This window comes from Neohortaea acidophila (assembly GCF_010093505.1).
Source record: "Neohortaea acidophila strain CBS 113389 unplaced genomic scaffold BDY17scaffold_3, whole genome shotgun sequence".
Taxonomy (NCBI): domain Eukaryota; kingdom Fungi; phylum Ascomycota; class Dothideomycetes; order Mycosphaerellales; family Teratosphaeriaceae; genus Neohortaea; species Neohortaea acidophila.
Genome location: NW_022985512.1, coordinates 2,050,567 through 2,066,347, shown reverse-complemented (window position 1 = coordinate 2,066,347; position 15,781 = coordinate 2,050,567). Strand labels below are relative to the sequence as shown.

Genomic DNA, 15,781 nt, shown 5'->3' with positions numbered 1-15,781 from the left:
AGCTACTTGACTTGGAAGCCTCTCAATTCCTGCCACTGGTGCGGGTGACAGTCGCAAGTCCAGACGCACTTCAACCCCGTGCATGAAGCCAGGCAGTGCCTTCGTTTCCGCAGAGGATCGGGCATGAACAGTCTGCCCAGTGTGCCTCATCATGACTACTAGACGTGTACTGCAGTGACGTGCACTGCAGCAACGCATACGTCTCACAAGATAGAGTTCCGTGGTGTCCTTGACCGGACGCAAGGCCGGGTTCATCTCATATCCTAATGTTCTACGCGTTGGGTATCAAGACCATACCTCTTACAGTAGTCCTCAATCTGCCCTCGGGCAGTGGCGCTCAATCAGACGTGCATTCGCGTAAAGTCATGCCGTTTTTGCCGATGACTCGTCTGCGAAGGGCTGCGAGCATCCATGTCGGCGTAAGCTCATGAATGAACTCCGATGTCCGCGCAAGGGGTGAGATGACTCTTGTTACTTAAAGAGGCCGCGCACCCCTCAACAACCACGCTCACCTCACCTCGCCTCACCACATGCGCCGCAGAACGATTCGTGGCTCGCGATACCACTCGAGATGGAGTCGATACAAGCCCGACATCGCCAAGCTGTTGCCGGGCGCGATGCCAAGTGTTCGGCCTTGGTCATGTTGCTGACTCTCCCGCGGCCACGGCTGGCGGCAGCGACCAATATGCCCTGACGATCGAGGCATCGAAGCCGGTGCCATTTTTCCCACGTGTGGAATCGCCTAGCCTCCCCTCGAAGTGGCCAACCTTTGTGGCGGCGAAACAAAGCCCTGGAGTCTGCCGCGGTGGATTGGAATTACAATTTCCCCAGCCGACACTACTGGAAAGCCAACAGGCCATTACACTTTCGGTTCAGGGCGGAAGCTGGCAAAACCGAGAGCCAAGCGCAGATCGGAGCTTTGGTTACAGCGCAGGTGGCATACCCCCGACCCTGGGATACCCCGTATTCTGCTCTATTCGCCTTGCTTTTTGAGTGCGGGGCAATGGATGAGAAACTGGCGCACTCGCTTGAGCCTCTTCGGCTTTGTGGGTCGCGACTCATGGCTGCCCACTGGAACCTGGGGACTTTGTGCACTGACTCGGGGCGTTCTGACCGCCGGATTTCGCCCTGTCTACACGAGAAGTGTGCGCCCGAAGTTGGCACCACCCTCCGCCGTGCCGCGGTCGCCACCTGCATGCACCGGAGAAGATCTCGACGGCGGCGGCGCCGAAACGATCGCCACCGGTGCTAATCAGGCAGGAACAGCACGCAGCGACCCGCATGCATCAGGACTCATCCACGTTGCAGCCAAACTCGTGGCTCGCCTTCGCTATCCATGCCTGGCTCTGCTGCCGCACCCCACGCTAGTGCGGAGTGTGGAGCGGATCTTCCCTCCATCCGGCTAGTGCACCGCGCTGCGATCTCGCGCACTCATTTGCGGGTGAAAAGATGTTCCAGACCACAGCTTGGCGGTTCATTTGGCAGAGCGATAGTGCGCATCGAAACAAGCCGCGACGCATGGCTACATGCACATCCCGCGACCATCACGGCCAATGCTTGGAAAGCTTGGTCGGATTTGCTTGAGTGAGCTTGCTCTTATCAGAGATTATTGGCATCCGGCCACGATAAGGCAAAAGGATGGACGGCATCCAAATCACGCATGGCCCCCATGGGAAAGATAACGCGCCCCACCCACTCCACCGCTCACGTTTAGGCGGGTGGTGGGGGAGGTCGTGCACAGCAGGCATTGGTGGTAATGATGAGTGCGCAGGATGGGCCACGCGAAAGATGGGGTGTGCTGCCCGGCTAGAATCGGTCTGCCCGGATCGCGGCCATTGATCAGCTCTCGGATTCCACCTCCCCGGAGATATCACGCGGCATGCATAGTCGAGTCTGTGGACATCTGGGGTGACATTGGTAGAACCTTGCATGGTCGCTTCTCCACTTTTGGCATGGTCGCGTGCTTGGAGCCCTTCCATCCGCCTTCGCCGACTTCTAGTCGCCCTCCAGACCCTGCTGCTCTTCCGCGCTACCGGCTCGCACCAACCATTTCTGGAATGGTCGTGTTGGCCATTGATTGGTGGCTCGGTTGAATGCAATTAAGACAGTGGGTGGGTGTCCCGTGTGTTGCTCTCGCCCAGCCTGGCCCCCCCCCGCGGGTTATATCAATCGTGCGTTCCTCGTTCGCCCACGGTGGCCCTCTCCCTCCTCAGCATCCCTTCGTTCTTCCCCTCCCTTCTTTACCCTCTCCCGTCCCTTGTGATTAGCAAGACCTACGGGCGCCCACCGGCAACATGTCGATCTCAGCTCCCCTCGGTGCCATTAGTGGCGGCGAGCTGACTGGCACGGAATTCGGCCAGAGGCTGTCTATCCACGATCAGGAGGCCTTCCAGATCAACCAGGATTTCTACGACCGTGAGTGTGGCTGTCGCCTGTTTGCACCAGCCACCCACTGACTTTCACCAACAGGCCATGCCAATTCGCAGCATCTGGAGGTTTACATGCACTACGCCGCCATTGAGCGCCAGCGCGAGGCAGAAGACCCCCGCCCCGTGCCCGATGCCTCGTGGACCGTCGCGTACAAGACGTTGACCGGCCAGAAGCACAAGATCGTCTGGGGTGACGAGCCCAACCCGGTCGTGGTCGACGATGAGGTCAACGCCAAAGGCCCTGCCCCTGGCGTTGAAGGCACCGACACCGAGAAGGGTACTGGCGCGACTGTCGGCGGCTTGGACTCCCATGGCGAACCATCGCAGGTCAGCACTGCTGAGCGCGAACGCCTCTACCGTGCCCTGCGTGTTGCCTCGTGGCAGGCCGTCTTCTACCTCATCACTACCGACATTCTCGGCTTTACTGCCGCGTCCAAGACCTTCCAGGAGATGGGCTACATCGCCGGTGTCCTCGTCTACTTCTTCTTCTACCTCCTCGCCATCTTCGCCGGTCAGGTGATCTGGAAGCTCTACTTGAGCTTGGACAGCGTTAAATATCCCGTCATCTGCTATGCCGATCTTGGTGAGCGTGTCTTTGGCCGCTGGGTCCGACACGTCTTCAACATCTTCCAATCCGGCCAGCTCCTCTTCAACGTCGCCCTCCTCATCAATGGAAACGCCCAGGTTCTTGCCGACTTGGCTGACTTCCGCGCCGGCACCTGCTTTCTGATCATGTGCCTCGTCTTCTACTTCATCGGCGCCTTCATTGGCCAGATTCAGTCGCTGAAGAACTTTGCCTGGTTCGCCAACTGCAACATCTGGCTCAATATCGTCACCATGATCTTGACCCTCTACGGCATTGCCACCTCGGCGCCCGTGCCCCAATACTCCTACCACACCACTCTTGGGCCGATCGATGTCTCCACCTGGATCCCCGCCTACGCACACGGCTGGTTCAACCAGGTGGAGGGCGTGCAGCTTGCCGTCTTCGCCTACGGTGGTGCCATGATCTTCCCCGAATTCATGGCCGAGATGCGCAAGCCCCACGACTTCTGGAAGGCCGCCGCTTGCGCGCAGTTCTTCTGCTTCTTCACGTACATGCTCTTCGGTCTGCTCGTCTACTCTTACCAAGGCCAGTACGCTTCCATCCTTCCCGGTCTCGACTTCTCCAACCGCGCCATCATCTACGCCAACAACGTCATCGGCCTCTTCACCATCATGATCGCCGCCGTTCTTTACGGCAACATCGGCGTCAAGGTTTTCTACGAGAACGTCCTCCGCGCCTACTTCAAGTTCCCGTCCTTCCTTGCCGGCAGGGGAAGACTCTACTTCGCCCTGACCGTCATTGTCTACTGGGCCGTCGCATACGTCATCGCCGTCACCATTCCCTTCCTGAGTGCTTTGGTCACCATCGTCGGCGCCCTCTTCATCCTGCAATTCACCTACACCTTCCCCCCTCTCCTCTGTGTCGGTTTCTGGATGCAAATCGATGCCCTCAAGGGCGATCGCCCGTGGGAACCCGGCATGGTGCCGGGCTCCAACCGCGTCGACACCTGGAAGGACAAGTCCCGCTGGTCTCGCGGCTTCTCCAAGTTCTGGTATGCCAAGGCGTTCTTGGTAAGTGTCGTGCTCGTCTACCTTGCTCTCGAATATCACACTAACGCTTGTTCTGCAGATCCTCATGTTCGTCGCCGCCGTCGTCAACTCTGTTCTCGGTGTCTACGCTGGCGTCAAGCAGGCGCAGAGCTCTTTCGCGGCGGGTATTGCGAAGCCGTGGGCCTGCAAGGGCCCCAGCTACCCCACCAACTACGGCAGCGGAGTCTAAGCCATGGCCGGAAACGACCGCACTGCTTGCTGCCGCCGCCCGACCCAAGACATCAGCCTCTTGTCTTCTCTTCGCCTGCAGCGCCCGTGGACGTCGAGCTCGCGAAATCGAACTCGTTCAGAAGCTGGGTTGCAGGCATCACAGTGGCTTCTACGAAGGCGGAATAGTCGGTGGTGGCGTGGCTTTCGCTTTCTTGTCTAGCTGGCTTGGGCCTTCGTCGACGGGCTGTTAGGCCTTGGGACGGTGCCTGTTGTTGTATCTCCAATATACATGCAAATATCATGTTCTCTAGTTTAATCCTCATTCGCTGCTGCACCTTGCCAATTTCACATCGGATCGTATCTGCGCTCCGCATGCTGCCGAGTATCTCGACGTGTGACCGTCGTCCTCCGCCCATTGTGCTCCGTCTGAATCGTCCGGGCGAACAGTCAAAACCAATGCAGCCACAGCACGTGCCATGGCAAAAAACCCCGCTGACATAAGCCATCGACTTTCTTCAACAACCAAACCTCGACATCTACAAAACTACGCCAGATCTTCCTTCTTCCGCGGACCATCCAGCAATGCCTTCCATTCGCAAACGCGCCACCCGCGCCCTCCACAACCCCCGAACGTCTCGCCCGCAACCCTCCAACGCAACAGCAACGACACCACAACTCCCTCTCCCCGCCTGGACACCTCCCCGAACGAAGAAAGACAAGCGCACGCTGAAACACGGCATCCTGCTCGACAGAATCCAGGACGGCGGGATTCGGAAACCCAGTGCCGTCAGTAGAAGCACAGCATCCGGCGTAAAGAAAACAAGACGACCAGGGAAGAAACTAAAAGCCGACGTTGTCTCCGGGCTACGAGATGTCCTCGCGGAAATCGAAGACGATGCGGGCGGAGAGTACTCTGATGAATGGGAGGGGATTGACGAAGGCGAAGGCTCCGCTTTACCAGGAGGAAAGAGGAGGAGGCGGAGGAAGCAGACTTCGTCGACGGCAGCGGGGAAAATGGTGATGAAGAGTTTGCCGCATCGCGCTGGGGCTATGAAGAGGAAGCGAAATATGGAGAGGGGGGAGATGGAGCGGTTTGGACGGAATTTGGCGCAGATGGTTGGTGCGGAGGGGCAGCGGTCAAATGGGATGGCGGACGTGGAGGAGAAGGACGGTTCTAGTGGGTTGGCTGCGGGGCAGGGAGAGAAGTGGGCGGCGTTGAGGCGGTTTATTGAGGGGACTATGGAGAAGGATCGGGCGTTTGCTGTGGGTTGAACATCGGGAGGATGTGTGACGATGGATTCCTGCGCCGCATCGCTGACAGAGAGGGGATGGTCCATGAGCTTGACCGACCAATCGAACACGAAACGATGAGCTGCTTTTCGCACCCGGATGGAGCACTCCAACACTATCGCCGAGAAGTTTCAGGCCGTGCTATTTCGACTCACGGCTTATGAATAGCTCCACGTCTTTCTGACCATCCTGGCAGCTTAACGTCGAGAGGACATGAATGAGCACCACCAAATGACTCCAACAAATCTCCTTTTCACACGAGAACGCCCTCGCTACCTAGACATCTGATATATTAATGCAACCAGAAAATGCTGCTACGAGTCACTTGACCTCCACCATCAACACACCGTTGGACCTCCCACCCTAGCCAGCCCGATTCGCCGCAACGACAGCCCGCAAATCCGCATAAGAAGCCTCAACCTCGTCCCCCTCCTCCTCCCCCTCCTCCACATCTCCCTCAGCATCAACCTCAACACCATCATCCTCGTCATCCCCAACCTCAATCGGCCGCCCCGCCTCATCACCATTCAGCCGCTCACCGCCCACAGCATCATCAGCAGTAGCAAGCACCTCCTCCTCCCCCATCCCCGTAACTTCCGGCCAGACCTGCCTCCACAACCAAACCACCTGCATAAACGCCCCATCGCAAGCCCTCAACTGCTCGGCTCCATTCCCCGCCGTCTGCCCATTGGCCAACTCGTCGACAATAGCTTTGCACGCGTCGACGAAGTTTGCGAATCCGAGAGACGTCCAGTTGGGGATGAGGGCTTCGTGTAGCGCGCTGGTGTGCGATGTGTCTGGGTTGGAGGCTTGGGCGGGGTGTTGCTGGGTGCTGTTGTTGGTGCTGTTGTAGGGGAGGTAGGGGTTTGGCGGGGGTTGGAGGTAGGAGGGGACTGTGTAGGAGGTTGAGGAGGGGGCTACGGGTTGGATGAAGGTTGAGGCGTAGTGCCAGGAGAGGCTGTAGAGCTGGGGAAGGAGATATGTTAGGGGTTGGTTGTGTGAAGGGGAAGGGAGCAGGCTTACATGCTCGATTGCCCAGAGTATCACCAGGCCTTCTAAGAGACTTGCAGCCGGGGCAGAAGCTGCGGCAAAGAGATCGAGCATGCCTCTAGTCGCTGGACGTGGCGCGTCCGTATCCTGCTGCAAGCCGTACTTCATATGCGTGGAGCGCAGAAAGTCCAGTTCGCGTTTGGCGTTGTTCAACGCGGAGACGAGAAGATCGAGTGCTCGCCAGGAGGTGTCGAGGCTGGGGTTCGGGGCATCGTTCAGCCGGATTTTGCCAATCAGCGTGCCGATGAAGGTACATAATGAGCGCGACAGATGACTTTGCTGGGTGAGCCACTGCTGCAACGCGGCGCGGGAGAGAGTGCCGCAGCCTGCGTGGGAGAGGAAGGGGAGTTGAATAGACTGCTCCACGGAGCTACGATTCTGCGTGAGCAAATGATTGACAAGAGATGGCGAGGGCTTCCGAGGGGGTGGTGGCCTCGTTGGAGTGGAAGTGGATTGGGCAGGATTGCTGAGGCGAACCCTCTTGCCTCCACGGATTTGCTCTGGAAAGGTGAGATTGGGGTTCGGGGCGGCGCCGTTGAAGATGTCGCCGGTATTCGCATTGGTGCTTCGCGACGCGTCGATTGGGGCTGTGAGGAGGCCATCCGCCAGGGCTTGTTGGCCTTCGGAAGAGGCGAGGTATTCGTTGCAGCTTTGGAGATGTTCGTACTGGCGAGTGGAGTTCTTTGCTCGCACGAAACCACAATACTTGCAGCGAGTTCGCATACACTGTTGAATGTCATCAGTCAACGCTCGGCTCGAGTGAAGGAAAGCACCTACCTTTTGCGTCGAGGAATCGTCCCAGAACTCGTCGAATAATTTAATGACATCTAACTCTACCGTCAGCTGGGAGCAGCACACAACAGCAAACGACAAAACATACCAAGCGCCCGATTCCTTGCCCCAGAAGAAGCAGGCGCACCCGCATACTCCCCAAACGCCCCCATCACCGCCGTCGGCGCTGGCGCGTATTCCACCGGCTCATTCAGCGCAAAACTGTCCCGCTTGGAATACTTATTCGGCGGCGGCAGATCCTGGCCGTTGCCGGCAGCGCGCCAGGCGGCGTAGGCGGGGCATTTGAGCAGATGCTCCTTTTTGCGGTTGAGCGTCTTGACGCTGCCGGTCCAGTGCTTGCAGTGCACGCAGACCACCGTTTCGCCCTGGAAGTCGGAGGCGATGGGCTCGAATTGGGAGTGCGTGTAGTGGTCTGTTGGGCGGGGCATTTTGTCGTCCCGAGTGCCTGCACTACCTGATGGTTTGGGGATGGCTCCTTCGTTTTGAAGCGGACTGCCAATCTGACAAGGCTCTGGACGGAGTGGAGATGGAGTGGCAAGGCTTGGACGACTAGCAGCGTAAGGTGAATATCTCGAAGTTGAAATGTCGCGCAAAGGCACGCCGCGTATTTCACCCGCGCTAAGCCCCTTTTGGCGCGCATCCGGTTTGGGAAATATGCTTTCGTACATCACGTACACCACCTCCTGCTACGTGACCTTTCGAGTAGTACTCGACTTCCACCATCGTCTCGCATTCCCAGACCGACAGGATGATTTACGCCACGGAAATCGTCCGTTTGGACGGTGAGAAGTTCACCACGATTCCTGCCGAGCTATCCTGGCTGACACCACATCTCAGGCCTCTTCCTCGTGGCCTCCATGGACGACCAGAACCAGGCCGACGTGCAAGAGATGAAGCAACAAGCACGCCAGATCCTGAAGAAACTCACACGCACCTCCGAGCCACGCGCCAGCCTTGAAGGCAAGAAACACACAATGCAGTACGTGCCCACCCCTCTCCCTTTACCACAACCCTAGCCCCATTTAACAACAGAGTGTCCGCAGCTACCTCCTCAACGACCAACTCTGCTTCATCGCAATAACCGAACGCGCCTACCCCAAAAAGCTCGCGCAAACCTACCTCGCCGACATCTGCCGCGAATTCGAGACCTCCTACCCGCGCACCGCCTACCTCGACCCCCACCTGCGGCCCTACACCTACGCCGAGTTCGACCGGTACATCGAGCGCAGCCGCAAAACCTACCAGGACACGCGCGCAACCGACAACCTGGGCAGGCTGAACGACGAGCTGAAGGACGTGGCGCAGGTGATGACGAAGAATATCGAGGATTTGCTGTATCGGGGGGACAGTCTGGAGAAGATGGGGGATATGAGCAGTCGGTTGAGGGAGGATAGTGCCAAGTACAAGCGGGCGGCGGTGCGGATTAATTGGGAAAGGATGCTGGAGAATTGGGGCATTTGGGCGGCGTTGTTGTTGTTTATGGGGGCTATGATTTATGTGTGGTTCATCAGGTGATGACCACGGTCAGGAGGTGGGGAGAGGAGGCATTCCACATCCTGAACAAGATACCCAGTGTATAAATGAGCAAGAGCGCCTTGCAAACAACAACAACATCACATCATAACTTCGGCTTCCCAATCTGCCCCTCCGCCTTAGCCCTCGCGGAAACATCGACCGCCTCCCACCATGGATAAGCAGTCGGCGCATCATTCAACATCGAAGCCTCGAACTTGGCCGCGCGCTTCTCCATGAAAGAAGCAACGCCCTCGTTATTATCCTTGCTGCCAAACAAGCCGTAGATGACGTGGCTGTCGAGCAGGTGCGTGCCCTCTGCCGTGCCGGGGTTGCGGTACATGAGTTCGCGCATGAGGTTGGTGGAGACGGTGGAGGTGTTGTGGGCGATTTCGGCGGCGAGCTCGAGGGCGCGCGGGAGTACTTGTTCCGGGCTGGGGAGGAGTTCGGAGAAGAGGCCGTTGAGGAGAGGGTGGTCGGCGGGGTAGACGCTGCCGGTGGTGACGAGGTGCAGGGCTTTGCCCATTCTGTGGGGGTGTGGTGAGTAGATGTTCATTCAGCACACGGTCAATGCGTGCTTACCCAAGCAGTTTTGGCAGGAAATAACTACTGCATCCCTCCATGATGATTCCCCTTCGCGCAAAGACGAAGCCGATTTTTGCCCTTTCGTACGCGATGCGGATGGTCAATGGTAGGGTCATTGTAATCCCCACTCCGACTGCACTGCCTTGAATAGCACCAATCGTCGGTTTCCGACAGCGATGGATTGCGAGAGATACCCGGCCGCCGCCATCCCGATGTTCTCGAAGGGGTTCTTTGTGGTGTGTGAAGCCGATGTCCTATGCATCACGGAGACAAGATCAGTACTGAAAGTTCATAGAAGTCTGTGTGAATGTCTTTCAACCGAACAAGAAAGACAGAAGAAGAAAGGTCTCACAGCAGGACTAAAAACCGAACTCCTTACCAAATCAGCACCGGCGCAGAACATCTTGCCATGTCCCGTCAGGACAATACACTTGACGCGATCGTCGAGGTCGAAGAGCTGGAAAGCCGTCTCCAGCTCCCGCATGATGACGTTGGTAAAGGCATTGTAGTTTTTGGGGCGGTAGAGCGTCACCACCACCACGGGCGTGACGTCTTTCGACGATTCTGGGACGTGGGTGACGCGGATCTCTTGCCAGGGGAGGGTGGAGTAGGAGGCGGGGAGGGGGAGGTGGGGCGGGTCTTCGGAGGACATGGTGTGTGATTGTTTGGGAGAGAGGAGGTTGGTCTACATATGGAGAGGTGATGGTGGTATGGTGAGGTGTGGTGTTGGCGGAAACATGCAGCCGAACTTCATCTGGGGTCGAGGTGGAGTGGTGGACCTCGGCCATTCAATTCACTCGCAGCGGATGTAAGCGGGTTATTTCCGTCTGGTCATTCCTTCCCAAAGCGGACATTCGAATGGACTGTAATGGCACACTGTTATCATCCATTCAATCAAACAACCCAACAATCACGTAAATCTCGCCAGACGTAAACGGCAACGTAGAGCGTACAGTCAACATCAACCGCCAATCGCAACGTGCAGCTCCAGATCCCCAGGCGCGAGGTAGTAGCAAGTGCTAGATCAAGCCACCGGCATTTACGAGCCGCCATCTTGCCGTCCAGGGCTGAGACGATGCGACTTCACCTCCCTCCCTCTATAAACTGCGTGACGACCTCGTCTCCCTTCTCCCTGTAATCCCCAGTCCATTCTCCTGTCATAGCTAGGTGCACAGCGACTCGTCTACAACACCATGGCTGACTCCCGGAACGGACTCGTCGTCAAATGCACAAAGTGCGGGCAAGGTAAGTCATGTGCTGCTCATCTCTCTCTATTCCACAAGATCGAACGGTTTGGTGGAGTCCAAGGAACAAACCAAACACTCCCCATTGTTGCTCATCGACGTCAATCGACGCTCGCGCCTCACACGCTAATCCGACGAGCAGAGCACGACGGCTCCCCCGACGGCATCGACGTAGCCAGCCACCCTACAGCACAGAAACTCGCCGCGCGATCGCTGGAATTCTTACGGGAAATCGAGAACTTGTGCGTGCATCAAAATTCCTGTCTCACTTGACTCGGTTCGACTAATATGAGGTGTTAAACGACAGCACGCCTGGTCACGAGCTCGAAATCCGACTGAACCGCGACTACGGCCCAGGCAACGCGTACTACGAGGACTTTTGCACGCTCGTAAAGCAAGGGTTCGAAGAAGGGTGGGTAGCGACGCACGATATCGACTCGGGAATCTATCGTCGGGGGAAGGTACATCGCCAACCGTTCCATCCTCCCTCCCCCCATATCCGTCCATCTAACACACAACCCCAGATCCAACTCCCCCTCGCCTCAAACCTCTACATGTCCCTCACAGCCGTCTACTTCGACTCCCAACGCGAATACGCCGGCCAATACCACAAACACCCCTACGGCGAAATCAACTGCGTCATCCCCATAGACGCCACGTTCGAACTCGAAGGCCTGCCCGCGGGCGAGAACTGGCGCGGCGCAGGCTGGACGAGTCCCGGGCCGGGCACGCATCACTACCCGCGCGCGCGGGGCGGGCGGGGGATCGCGTTCTTCTTCCTGCCGAGTGGGAGGATTGCGTATGATGCTAAGCCCGGGGAGCCGCAGCCTGCGTTGTATTGATTTGGGGGGATGTGATGTTTCTTGGGGATTAGTAGGAGCGCGGGAGCTCGAGCACTTTTTCGCCGATGTAGTTGAGGATCATTTCGCGGCTGATGGGCGCCAGGCGGGGGATGATGACTTCGCGGAGGAAGCGTTCGACGTGGTATCTGCGGAATGGTCAGTGTCCAATGTCCCACTTGATTGAGATTAAGAGCAACGCACTCTTTGGCATAACCCATGCCTCCCATGGAGCACACGGCCGTCTCGCAAGCCGTAAAAGCCATCTCCGCCGCCCAGTACTTGCATGCATTCGCATACTCGCCCGCCGCGTAGCCTTCGTCCCACATGCGCGCCGCCTGCATGACCATTAACCGCGCGCTTTCCAGCCCAACCCACGACTTGGCCAGCGGATGCTGAATCCCCTGGTTCTGCCCGATTGGACGCCCAAACACGACCCGCTCTTTCGCATATCGACTCGCGTGTCGCAATGCAGCATATCCCAACCCCAACGCCTCGCCCGCAACCAGAATCCGCTCCGCATTCATCCCATGCATAATCAACTTAAACCCATCCCCCTCCTCGCCAATCCGATCCTTCTCGGGAATTTTCCACCCCTCGAACCCCAGAATGTTCGTATCAACCCCCATGCGCCCCATCTTATCAATCTCCGTCACACTCACCGCACTGCGGTCCAGATCCGTGTAGAACAGCGTCAAGCCATGCGTGCTCTTCTTCACCTCCGCCAACGGCGTCGTCCTCACCAGCAACAAAATCTTCTCCGCCACCTGCGCCGTCGAAGTCCAGATCTTGCTCCCCTTGGCCACATAACTCCCATCCCCCTGCTTCGTCGCGAGAGACTGCAACTTCAGCGTATCGAGGCCAGTATTCGGCTCCGTCACCCCAAAACAAGCCCTCTCCCGCCCCTCAATCAGCGGCTTCAGAAAGCGCGCCTTCTGCTCCTCATTCCCATACTTGACAACCGGCGCGAGTCCGAAAATATTCATATGCACACTGCTCGAGCCCGTCATGCCGGCCCCGCTCTCGGAAATGGTCTGCATCATGACCGTCGCCTCGCTCAAGCCTAGCTCGCTCCCGCCGTACTCGGTCGGCATCATAATGCCCAGCCATCCTGCGTCGGCGATGGCGCGTTGGAATTCCGAGGGCCAGCGCTGCGCTTTGTCGATTTGGAGCCAGTAGTCTTCCAGGAAGGAGGAGGTGATTTTGGCGATGCCGTCGCGGACGGACTGCTCTGATTCCGTGAGGTCGGGGTAGGCGGGGAGGTATTCGGTTGCTTTTGCTACGAAGGTGCGGTGCTGGAGTCGGTTGAGGGAAGGGCGTAGAAGAGATGATCGAGTATGGAGCGTGTTGGCCCTCAAGCACCTGGAGAAGCTTCGTGACAATGCCATCTTGAATGCACCACGCGAGAATATGAAAAGGGCCAGTCTCTCTCGCCTTCACCGCGGGACGTCAGCTGCATATATGAAATCATGATCAATCGTTGCCAACCCCAGCCCGACCTCGGTGTACTCGGGCATCGCTGGCAGTCGATAGCCGGAGCTTCCCCATCCGTGCACGCGCAACGTGGGGCTGTGGCCGCGGGGGCTGCGACGTCGGCGGTGACGGCTCCACAACATATGAGTTGGACAATTTCACCTTTCCTGCAATTTGAGTGTTCTTCGAGGGTGTTTTGGAATATCCTGAGGGAGCTCCCATTGTCCGCCACCATGTCAACAATCATGCAAACCACGTGCAAATGTACACGAAGCATTCTCTCACGAGCAACACAGCAAAGCACAGCAATAAGAACAATTCCCTCAACTCAACTCCGCCGCCCACAACCCAGGACTATCCCAGTCTCCAAACCCCAGCAAAGACCCTACTCAACCCCATCCTCAAACTGCACAGGCCCCCTGCACGGCATCCGCATCCTAGACTTCACCCGCATCCTCGCCGGCCCCTTCTGCACCCAAATTCTCGCCGACTACGGCGCCGACGTGATCAAAATCGAGCAACCGGCGAAAGGCGACGAGACGCGCGCGTGGAAAGGCAAGGGCGAAGCAGCGCACTGGAAACCCGACTCCGGACCCATCTCCTTCTTCTTCGCGGCGATAAATCGGAATAAGCGCAGTGTGACGTTGGATTTGAAAGCGGAGGAGGGGCGGGAGGCGGTGCACAGATTGGTGAAGGAGGGAGGGGTGGATGTTGTGGTGGAGAATTTCATCCCGGGCGCGGCGGATAGGTTGGGGATTGGGTATGAGGCGTTGGCGAAGTTGAATCCGCGGTTGATTTATGCTTCGTTGTCAGGCTATGGGCCTTCGGGACCGTATGGGAGGCGCGCTGGGTACGATGCGATTGCGGCGGCGGAGGCGGGATTTATGCAGGTTACTGGACATCCGGATACACCTCCTATTCGCGCCGGACTGGGGATGACGGATATGTCGACGGGACTGTACGTGCACGGCGCGATTATGGGGGCGCTGTATAGTCGGGAGAAGACGGGGCGGGGCCAGTATATCAGCGCGAGCCTATTCGAGACGCAGATCTCAATGTTGATTGGGGTCGGAGTCAATTGGTTGAATCGAGGGGTGGAGGGGCAGAAATATGGCGCGGCGCATCCCAGTGCTGTGCCGTACAATGCGTGGCAGTGCAAGGACGGGATGTGGATTGTGATTGCGGCGAACAGCGAGCATCAGTACCGCGTGCTGTGCGAGCGGATGCAACGCCCTGAATTGATCGAGGATGAGAGGTTCAAAACGAATGCGGTGCGGGTGGAGAATCGCAAAGCCATGGACAAGGTTGTCGCGGACGTCATTTCGAGCAAGACGTTGGATGAGTGGTTGGAGGTGTTTGATGGGTCGGGGTTGGCGCATGGGCCGGTGAATACGATTCAGCGGGCTTTTGAGCATCCGCAGATTCAGGCGCGAGAAATGGTGAAGCCGCAGGAGTGGGATGCGCAAACGGGAGGGGATTGGAAGGCCATTGGGCCGGCGGTTAAATTCAGTGAGACAAAGGCGTCCATTCGACGGCAGCCGCCGAGGTTGGGAGAGCATACGGAGGAGGTGTTGAAGGAGGTGGGCTATGGAGTGGAGGACATTGCCATTTTGAGGAGTAAGGCTGTGTCGTAGTGCAGCCTTATTGCGTGGCTGGGAGCGGCCTTTTGGCCTTGTAGTCTCCTTGTTGCCTTGTTAGCGACGCAGTTGGTGTTGAACCCGATCAACTGCATCTTTCGCCGAGCACCTGATGGCTGTGCCTGTGCTGTTGTTCTCCGTTCTAATCTTTTCCGGCCAGCTCATCGCGTACTCGACAAAGCCTCCTCTTGGCCAGCAAACAGCGTGTGCACCGGCGCATCCAGCTTGTCCCTTCCCTTGAGAAAATCGAGCTCCATGAGAAAAGCAAAGGCCAGTAGATCACCGCCGAGTTTTCGCACGAGCTTGCCAGCTGCAGCCGCACTTCCACCTACAGTACACTCTTATCAGCAAGACATCCACCGCGTAGGCTTTGCACAACTCACCAGTAGCAATAATATCATCCACGATAACCACCCGCTGCCCAGGCTTGATGGCATCACTTTGCATCTGAAACTCATCCGCCCCATACTCCTTCTGGAAACCCTCCGTCTCACAAGGACCAGGCAACTTGCCCTTCTTGCGCACCGGGACGAACGCCGCTCCAAGACGCAGCGCAAGCGAGGGTCCAAAAAGGAAGCCACGACTTTCGAGCCCGACAACGACATCGATTTTTTGTGAGGTGACGTAGTGCGTGACGAGCAAGTGTAGGGCGTGGATAAGGTCCTCGTGCAGGGCGGGGGAGACGAAGAGAGGCATGATGTCCTCGAAGAGGATGCCGGGAGAGGGGAAGTCGGGGTATTGGCGCAGGGCGGAGCGCAGGGTTACTTCAAGACGGGCGAGTTCGGGGGGACGGGTGGGAGGGGTGGCGGTGAGGCTTCCCTGGGGGGTTTGGGAGGCATTGCTGGTGGTTGGATCGGGGTTTGAGCGTGGTCGGTGGGAGGAGGTGGAGGGTGGGTTGGTGGAGGAGTTGGTGAGAGGTTGCTGGAGATCTTTGGCGGGATGGCCGTGGGAGGGAGCGGTGGAGGGTAGATTAGAGGAAGACATGATGAAAGGAGAGGAAGGGGAAGAGTAAATATAGAAGTGTTGAGCGAACGGGAATGTGGAATTGGGCAGTGTTGAGTGACACCGCGCACGTTGCACCAAGCTGGGGAAAAAAGTGAAGCTTGGGCTGACTGTGCTGTCGG

At 57.7% G+C, this 15,781-nt stretch overlaps 9 protein-coding genes across 9 annotated transcripts; 5 read left to right on the top strand and 4 right to left on the bottom strand.

Annotated features, from left to right (window-relative positions):
- The first annotated feature begins 2,137 nt into the window (after positions 1–2,137).
- BDY17DRAFT_112012 (transmembrane amino acid transporter protein-domain-containing protein) lies at positions 2,138–4,404 on the top strand. The gene is made up of 3 exons (XM_033729228.1): positions 2,138–2,415; positions 2,470–4,046; positions 4,105–4,404. Exons 1-3 carry the CDS (start codon positions 2,295–2,297, stop codon positions 4,252–4,254), a joined length of 1,848 nt encoding a protein of 615 aa, XP_033592385.1. The 5' UTR covers positions 2,138–2,294; the 3' UTR covers positions 4,255–4,404.
- A 413-nt stretch (positions 4,405–4,817) lies between these two features.
- BDY17DRAFT_322625 (ribosome biogenesis protein SLX9-domain-containing protein) lies at positions 4,818–5,507 on the top strand (the record flags this gene model as incomplete). Its single annotated transcript, XM_033736845.1, has 1 exon — positions 4,818–5,507. One exon carries the CDS (start codon positions 4,818–4,820, stop codon positions 5,505–5,507), a length of 690 nt encoding a protein of 229 aa, XP_033592384.1.
- Positions 5,508–5,730: 223 nt separating this feature from the next.
- On the bottom strand, positions 5,731–7,930 carry BDY17DRAFT_111980 (uncharacterized protein). Its single transcript, XM_033729227.1, has 4 exons — positions 7,456–7,930; positions 7,353–7,402; positions 6,549–7,301; positions 5,731–6,491 (listed from the first exon to the last, which is right to left on the bottom strand). The coding sequence occupies exons 1-4, from the start codon at positions 7,793–7,795 to the stop codon at positions 5,889–5,891; spliced, it is 1,746 nt and encodes a 581-aa protein (XP_033592383.1). The 5' UTR covers positions 7,796–7,930; the 3' UTR covers positions 5,731–5,888.
- A 185-nt stretch (positions 7,931–8,115) lies between these two features.
- On the top strand, positions 8,116–8,882 carry BDY17DRAFT_322623 (Longin-like domain-containing protein; the record flags this gene model as incomplete). The annotated part of the gene is made up of 3 exons (XM_033736844.1): positions 8,116–8,149; positions 8,205–8,346; positions 8,411–8,882. 3 exons carry the CDS (start codon positions 8,116–8,118, stop codon positions 8,880–8,882), a joined length of 648 nt encoding a protein of 215 aa, XP_033592382.1.
- Positions 8,883–8,985: 103 nt separating this feature from the next.
- Positions 8,986–10,116, bottom strand: BDY17DRAFT_247885 (enoyl-CoA hydratase/isomeras-like protein; the record flags this gene model as incomplete). Its single annotated transcript, XM_033730858.1, has 3 exons — positions 8,986–9,406; positions 9,462–9,718; positions 9,832–10,116. The coding sequence occupies 3 exons, from the start codon at positions 10,114–10,116 to the stop codon at positions 8,986–8,988; spliced, it is 963 nt and encodes a 320-aa protein (XP_033592381.1).
- A 445-nt stretch (positions 10,117–10,561) lies between these two features.
- Positions 10,562–11,738, top strand: BDY17DRAFT_111899 (p-hydroxylaminobenzoate lyase). Its single transcript, XM_033729226.1, has 3 exons — positions 10,562–10,709; positions 10,851–10,950; positions 11,016–11,738. The coding sequence occupies exons 1-3, from the start codon at positions 10,658–10,660 to the stop codon at positions 11,548–11,550; spliced, it is 687 nt and encodes a 228-aa protein (XP_033592380.1). The 5' UTR covers positions 10,562–10,657; the 3' UTR covers positions 11,551–11,738.
- BDY17DRAFT_294272 (acyl-CoA dehydrogenase/oxidase) lies at positions 11,458–13,174 on the bottom strand. The gene is made up of 2 exons (XM_033733121.1): positions 11,752–13,174; positions 11,458–11,696 (listed from the first exon to the last, which is right to left on the bottom strand). Exons 1-2 carry the CDS (start codon positions 12,933–12,935, stop codon positions 11,579–11,581), a joined length of 1,302 nt encoding a protein of 433 aa, XP_033592379.1. The 5' UTR covers positions 12,936–13,174; the 3' UTR covers positions 11,458–11,578.
- A 79-nt stretch (positions 13,175–13,253) lies between these two features.
- On the top strand, positions 13,254–14,654 carry BDY17DRAFT_315987 (CoA-transferase; the record flags this gene model as incomplete). The annotated part of the gene is made up of 2 exons (XM_033735968.1): positions 13,254–13,284; positions 13,435–14,654. The coding sequence occupies 2 exons, from the start codon at positions 13,254–13,256 to the stop codon at positions 14,652–14,654; spliced, it is 1,251 nt and encodes a 416-aa protein (XP_033592378.1).
- Positions 14,655–14,818: 164 nt separating this feature from the next.
- BDY17DRAFT_247392 (adenine phosphoribosyltransferase 1) lies at positions 14,819–15,641 on the bottom strand (the record flags this gene model as incomplete). Its single annotated transcript, XM_033730818.1, has 2 exons — positions 14,819–14,985; positions 15,041–15,641. 2 exons carry the CDS (start codon positions 15,639–15,641, stop codon positions 14,819–14,821), a joined length of 768 nt encoding a protein of 255 aa, XP_033592377.1.
- Between the last annotated feature and the right edge of the window lie 140 nt (positions 15,642–15,781).

Bases quoted from the DNA above. Each gene is read 5' to 3' on its own strand.
- BDY17DRAFT_111899 (XM_033729226.1), top strand. From the start codon at position 10,658: ATGGCTGACTCCCGGAACGGACTCGTCGTCAAATGCACAAAGTGCGGG. The intron at 10,710-10,850 runs GTAAGTCATGTG...TCCGACGAGCAG, and splicing joins ATGCACAAAGTGCGGGCAAG to AGCACGACGGCTCCCCCGAC. The intron at 10,951-11,015 runs GTGCGTGCATCA...GTTAAACGACAG, and splicing joins TTACGGGAAATCGAGAACTT to CACGCCTGGTCACGAGCTCG.
- BDY17DRAFT_111980 (XM_033729227.1), bottom strand. From the start codon at position 7,795: ATGCCCCGCCCAACAGACCACTACACGCACTCCCAATTCGAGCCCATC. The intron at 7,302-7,352 runs GTAGGTGCTTTC...GACATTCAACAG, and splicing joins ACGATTCCTCGACGCAAAAG to TGTATGCGAACTCGCTGCAA. The intron at 6,492-6,548 runs GTAAGCCTGCTC...CTCCTTCCCCAG, and splicing joins TACTCTGGGCAATCGAGCAT to CTCTACAGCCTCTCCTGGCA.
- BDY17DRAFT_294272 (XM_033733121.1), bottom strand. From the start codon at position 12,935: ATGGCATTGTCACGAAGCTTCTCCAGGTGCTTGAGGGCCAACACGCTC. The intron at 11,697-11,751 runs GTGCGTTGCTCT...ACCATTCCGCAG, and splicing joins GGCATGGGTTATGCCAAAGA to ATACCACGTCGAACGCTTCC.
- BDY17DRAFT_112012 (XM_033729228.1), top strand. From the start codon at position 2,295: ATGTCGATCTCAGCTCCCCTCGGTGCCATTAGTGGCGGCGAGCTGACT. The intron at 2,416-2,469 runs GTGAGTGTGGCT...TTTCACCAACAG, and splicing joins CAACCAGGATTTCTACGACC to GCCATGCCAATTCGCAGCAT. The intron at 4,047-4,104 runs GTAAGTGTCGTG...CTTGTTCTGCAG, and splicing joins GGTATGCCAAGGCGTTCTTG to ATCCTCATGTTCGTCGCCGC.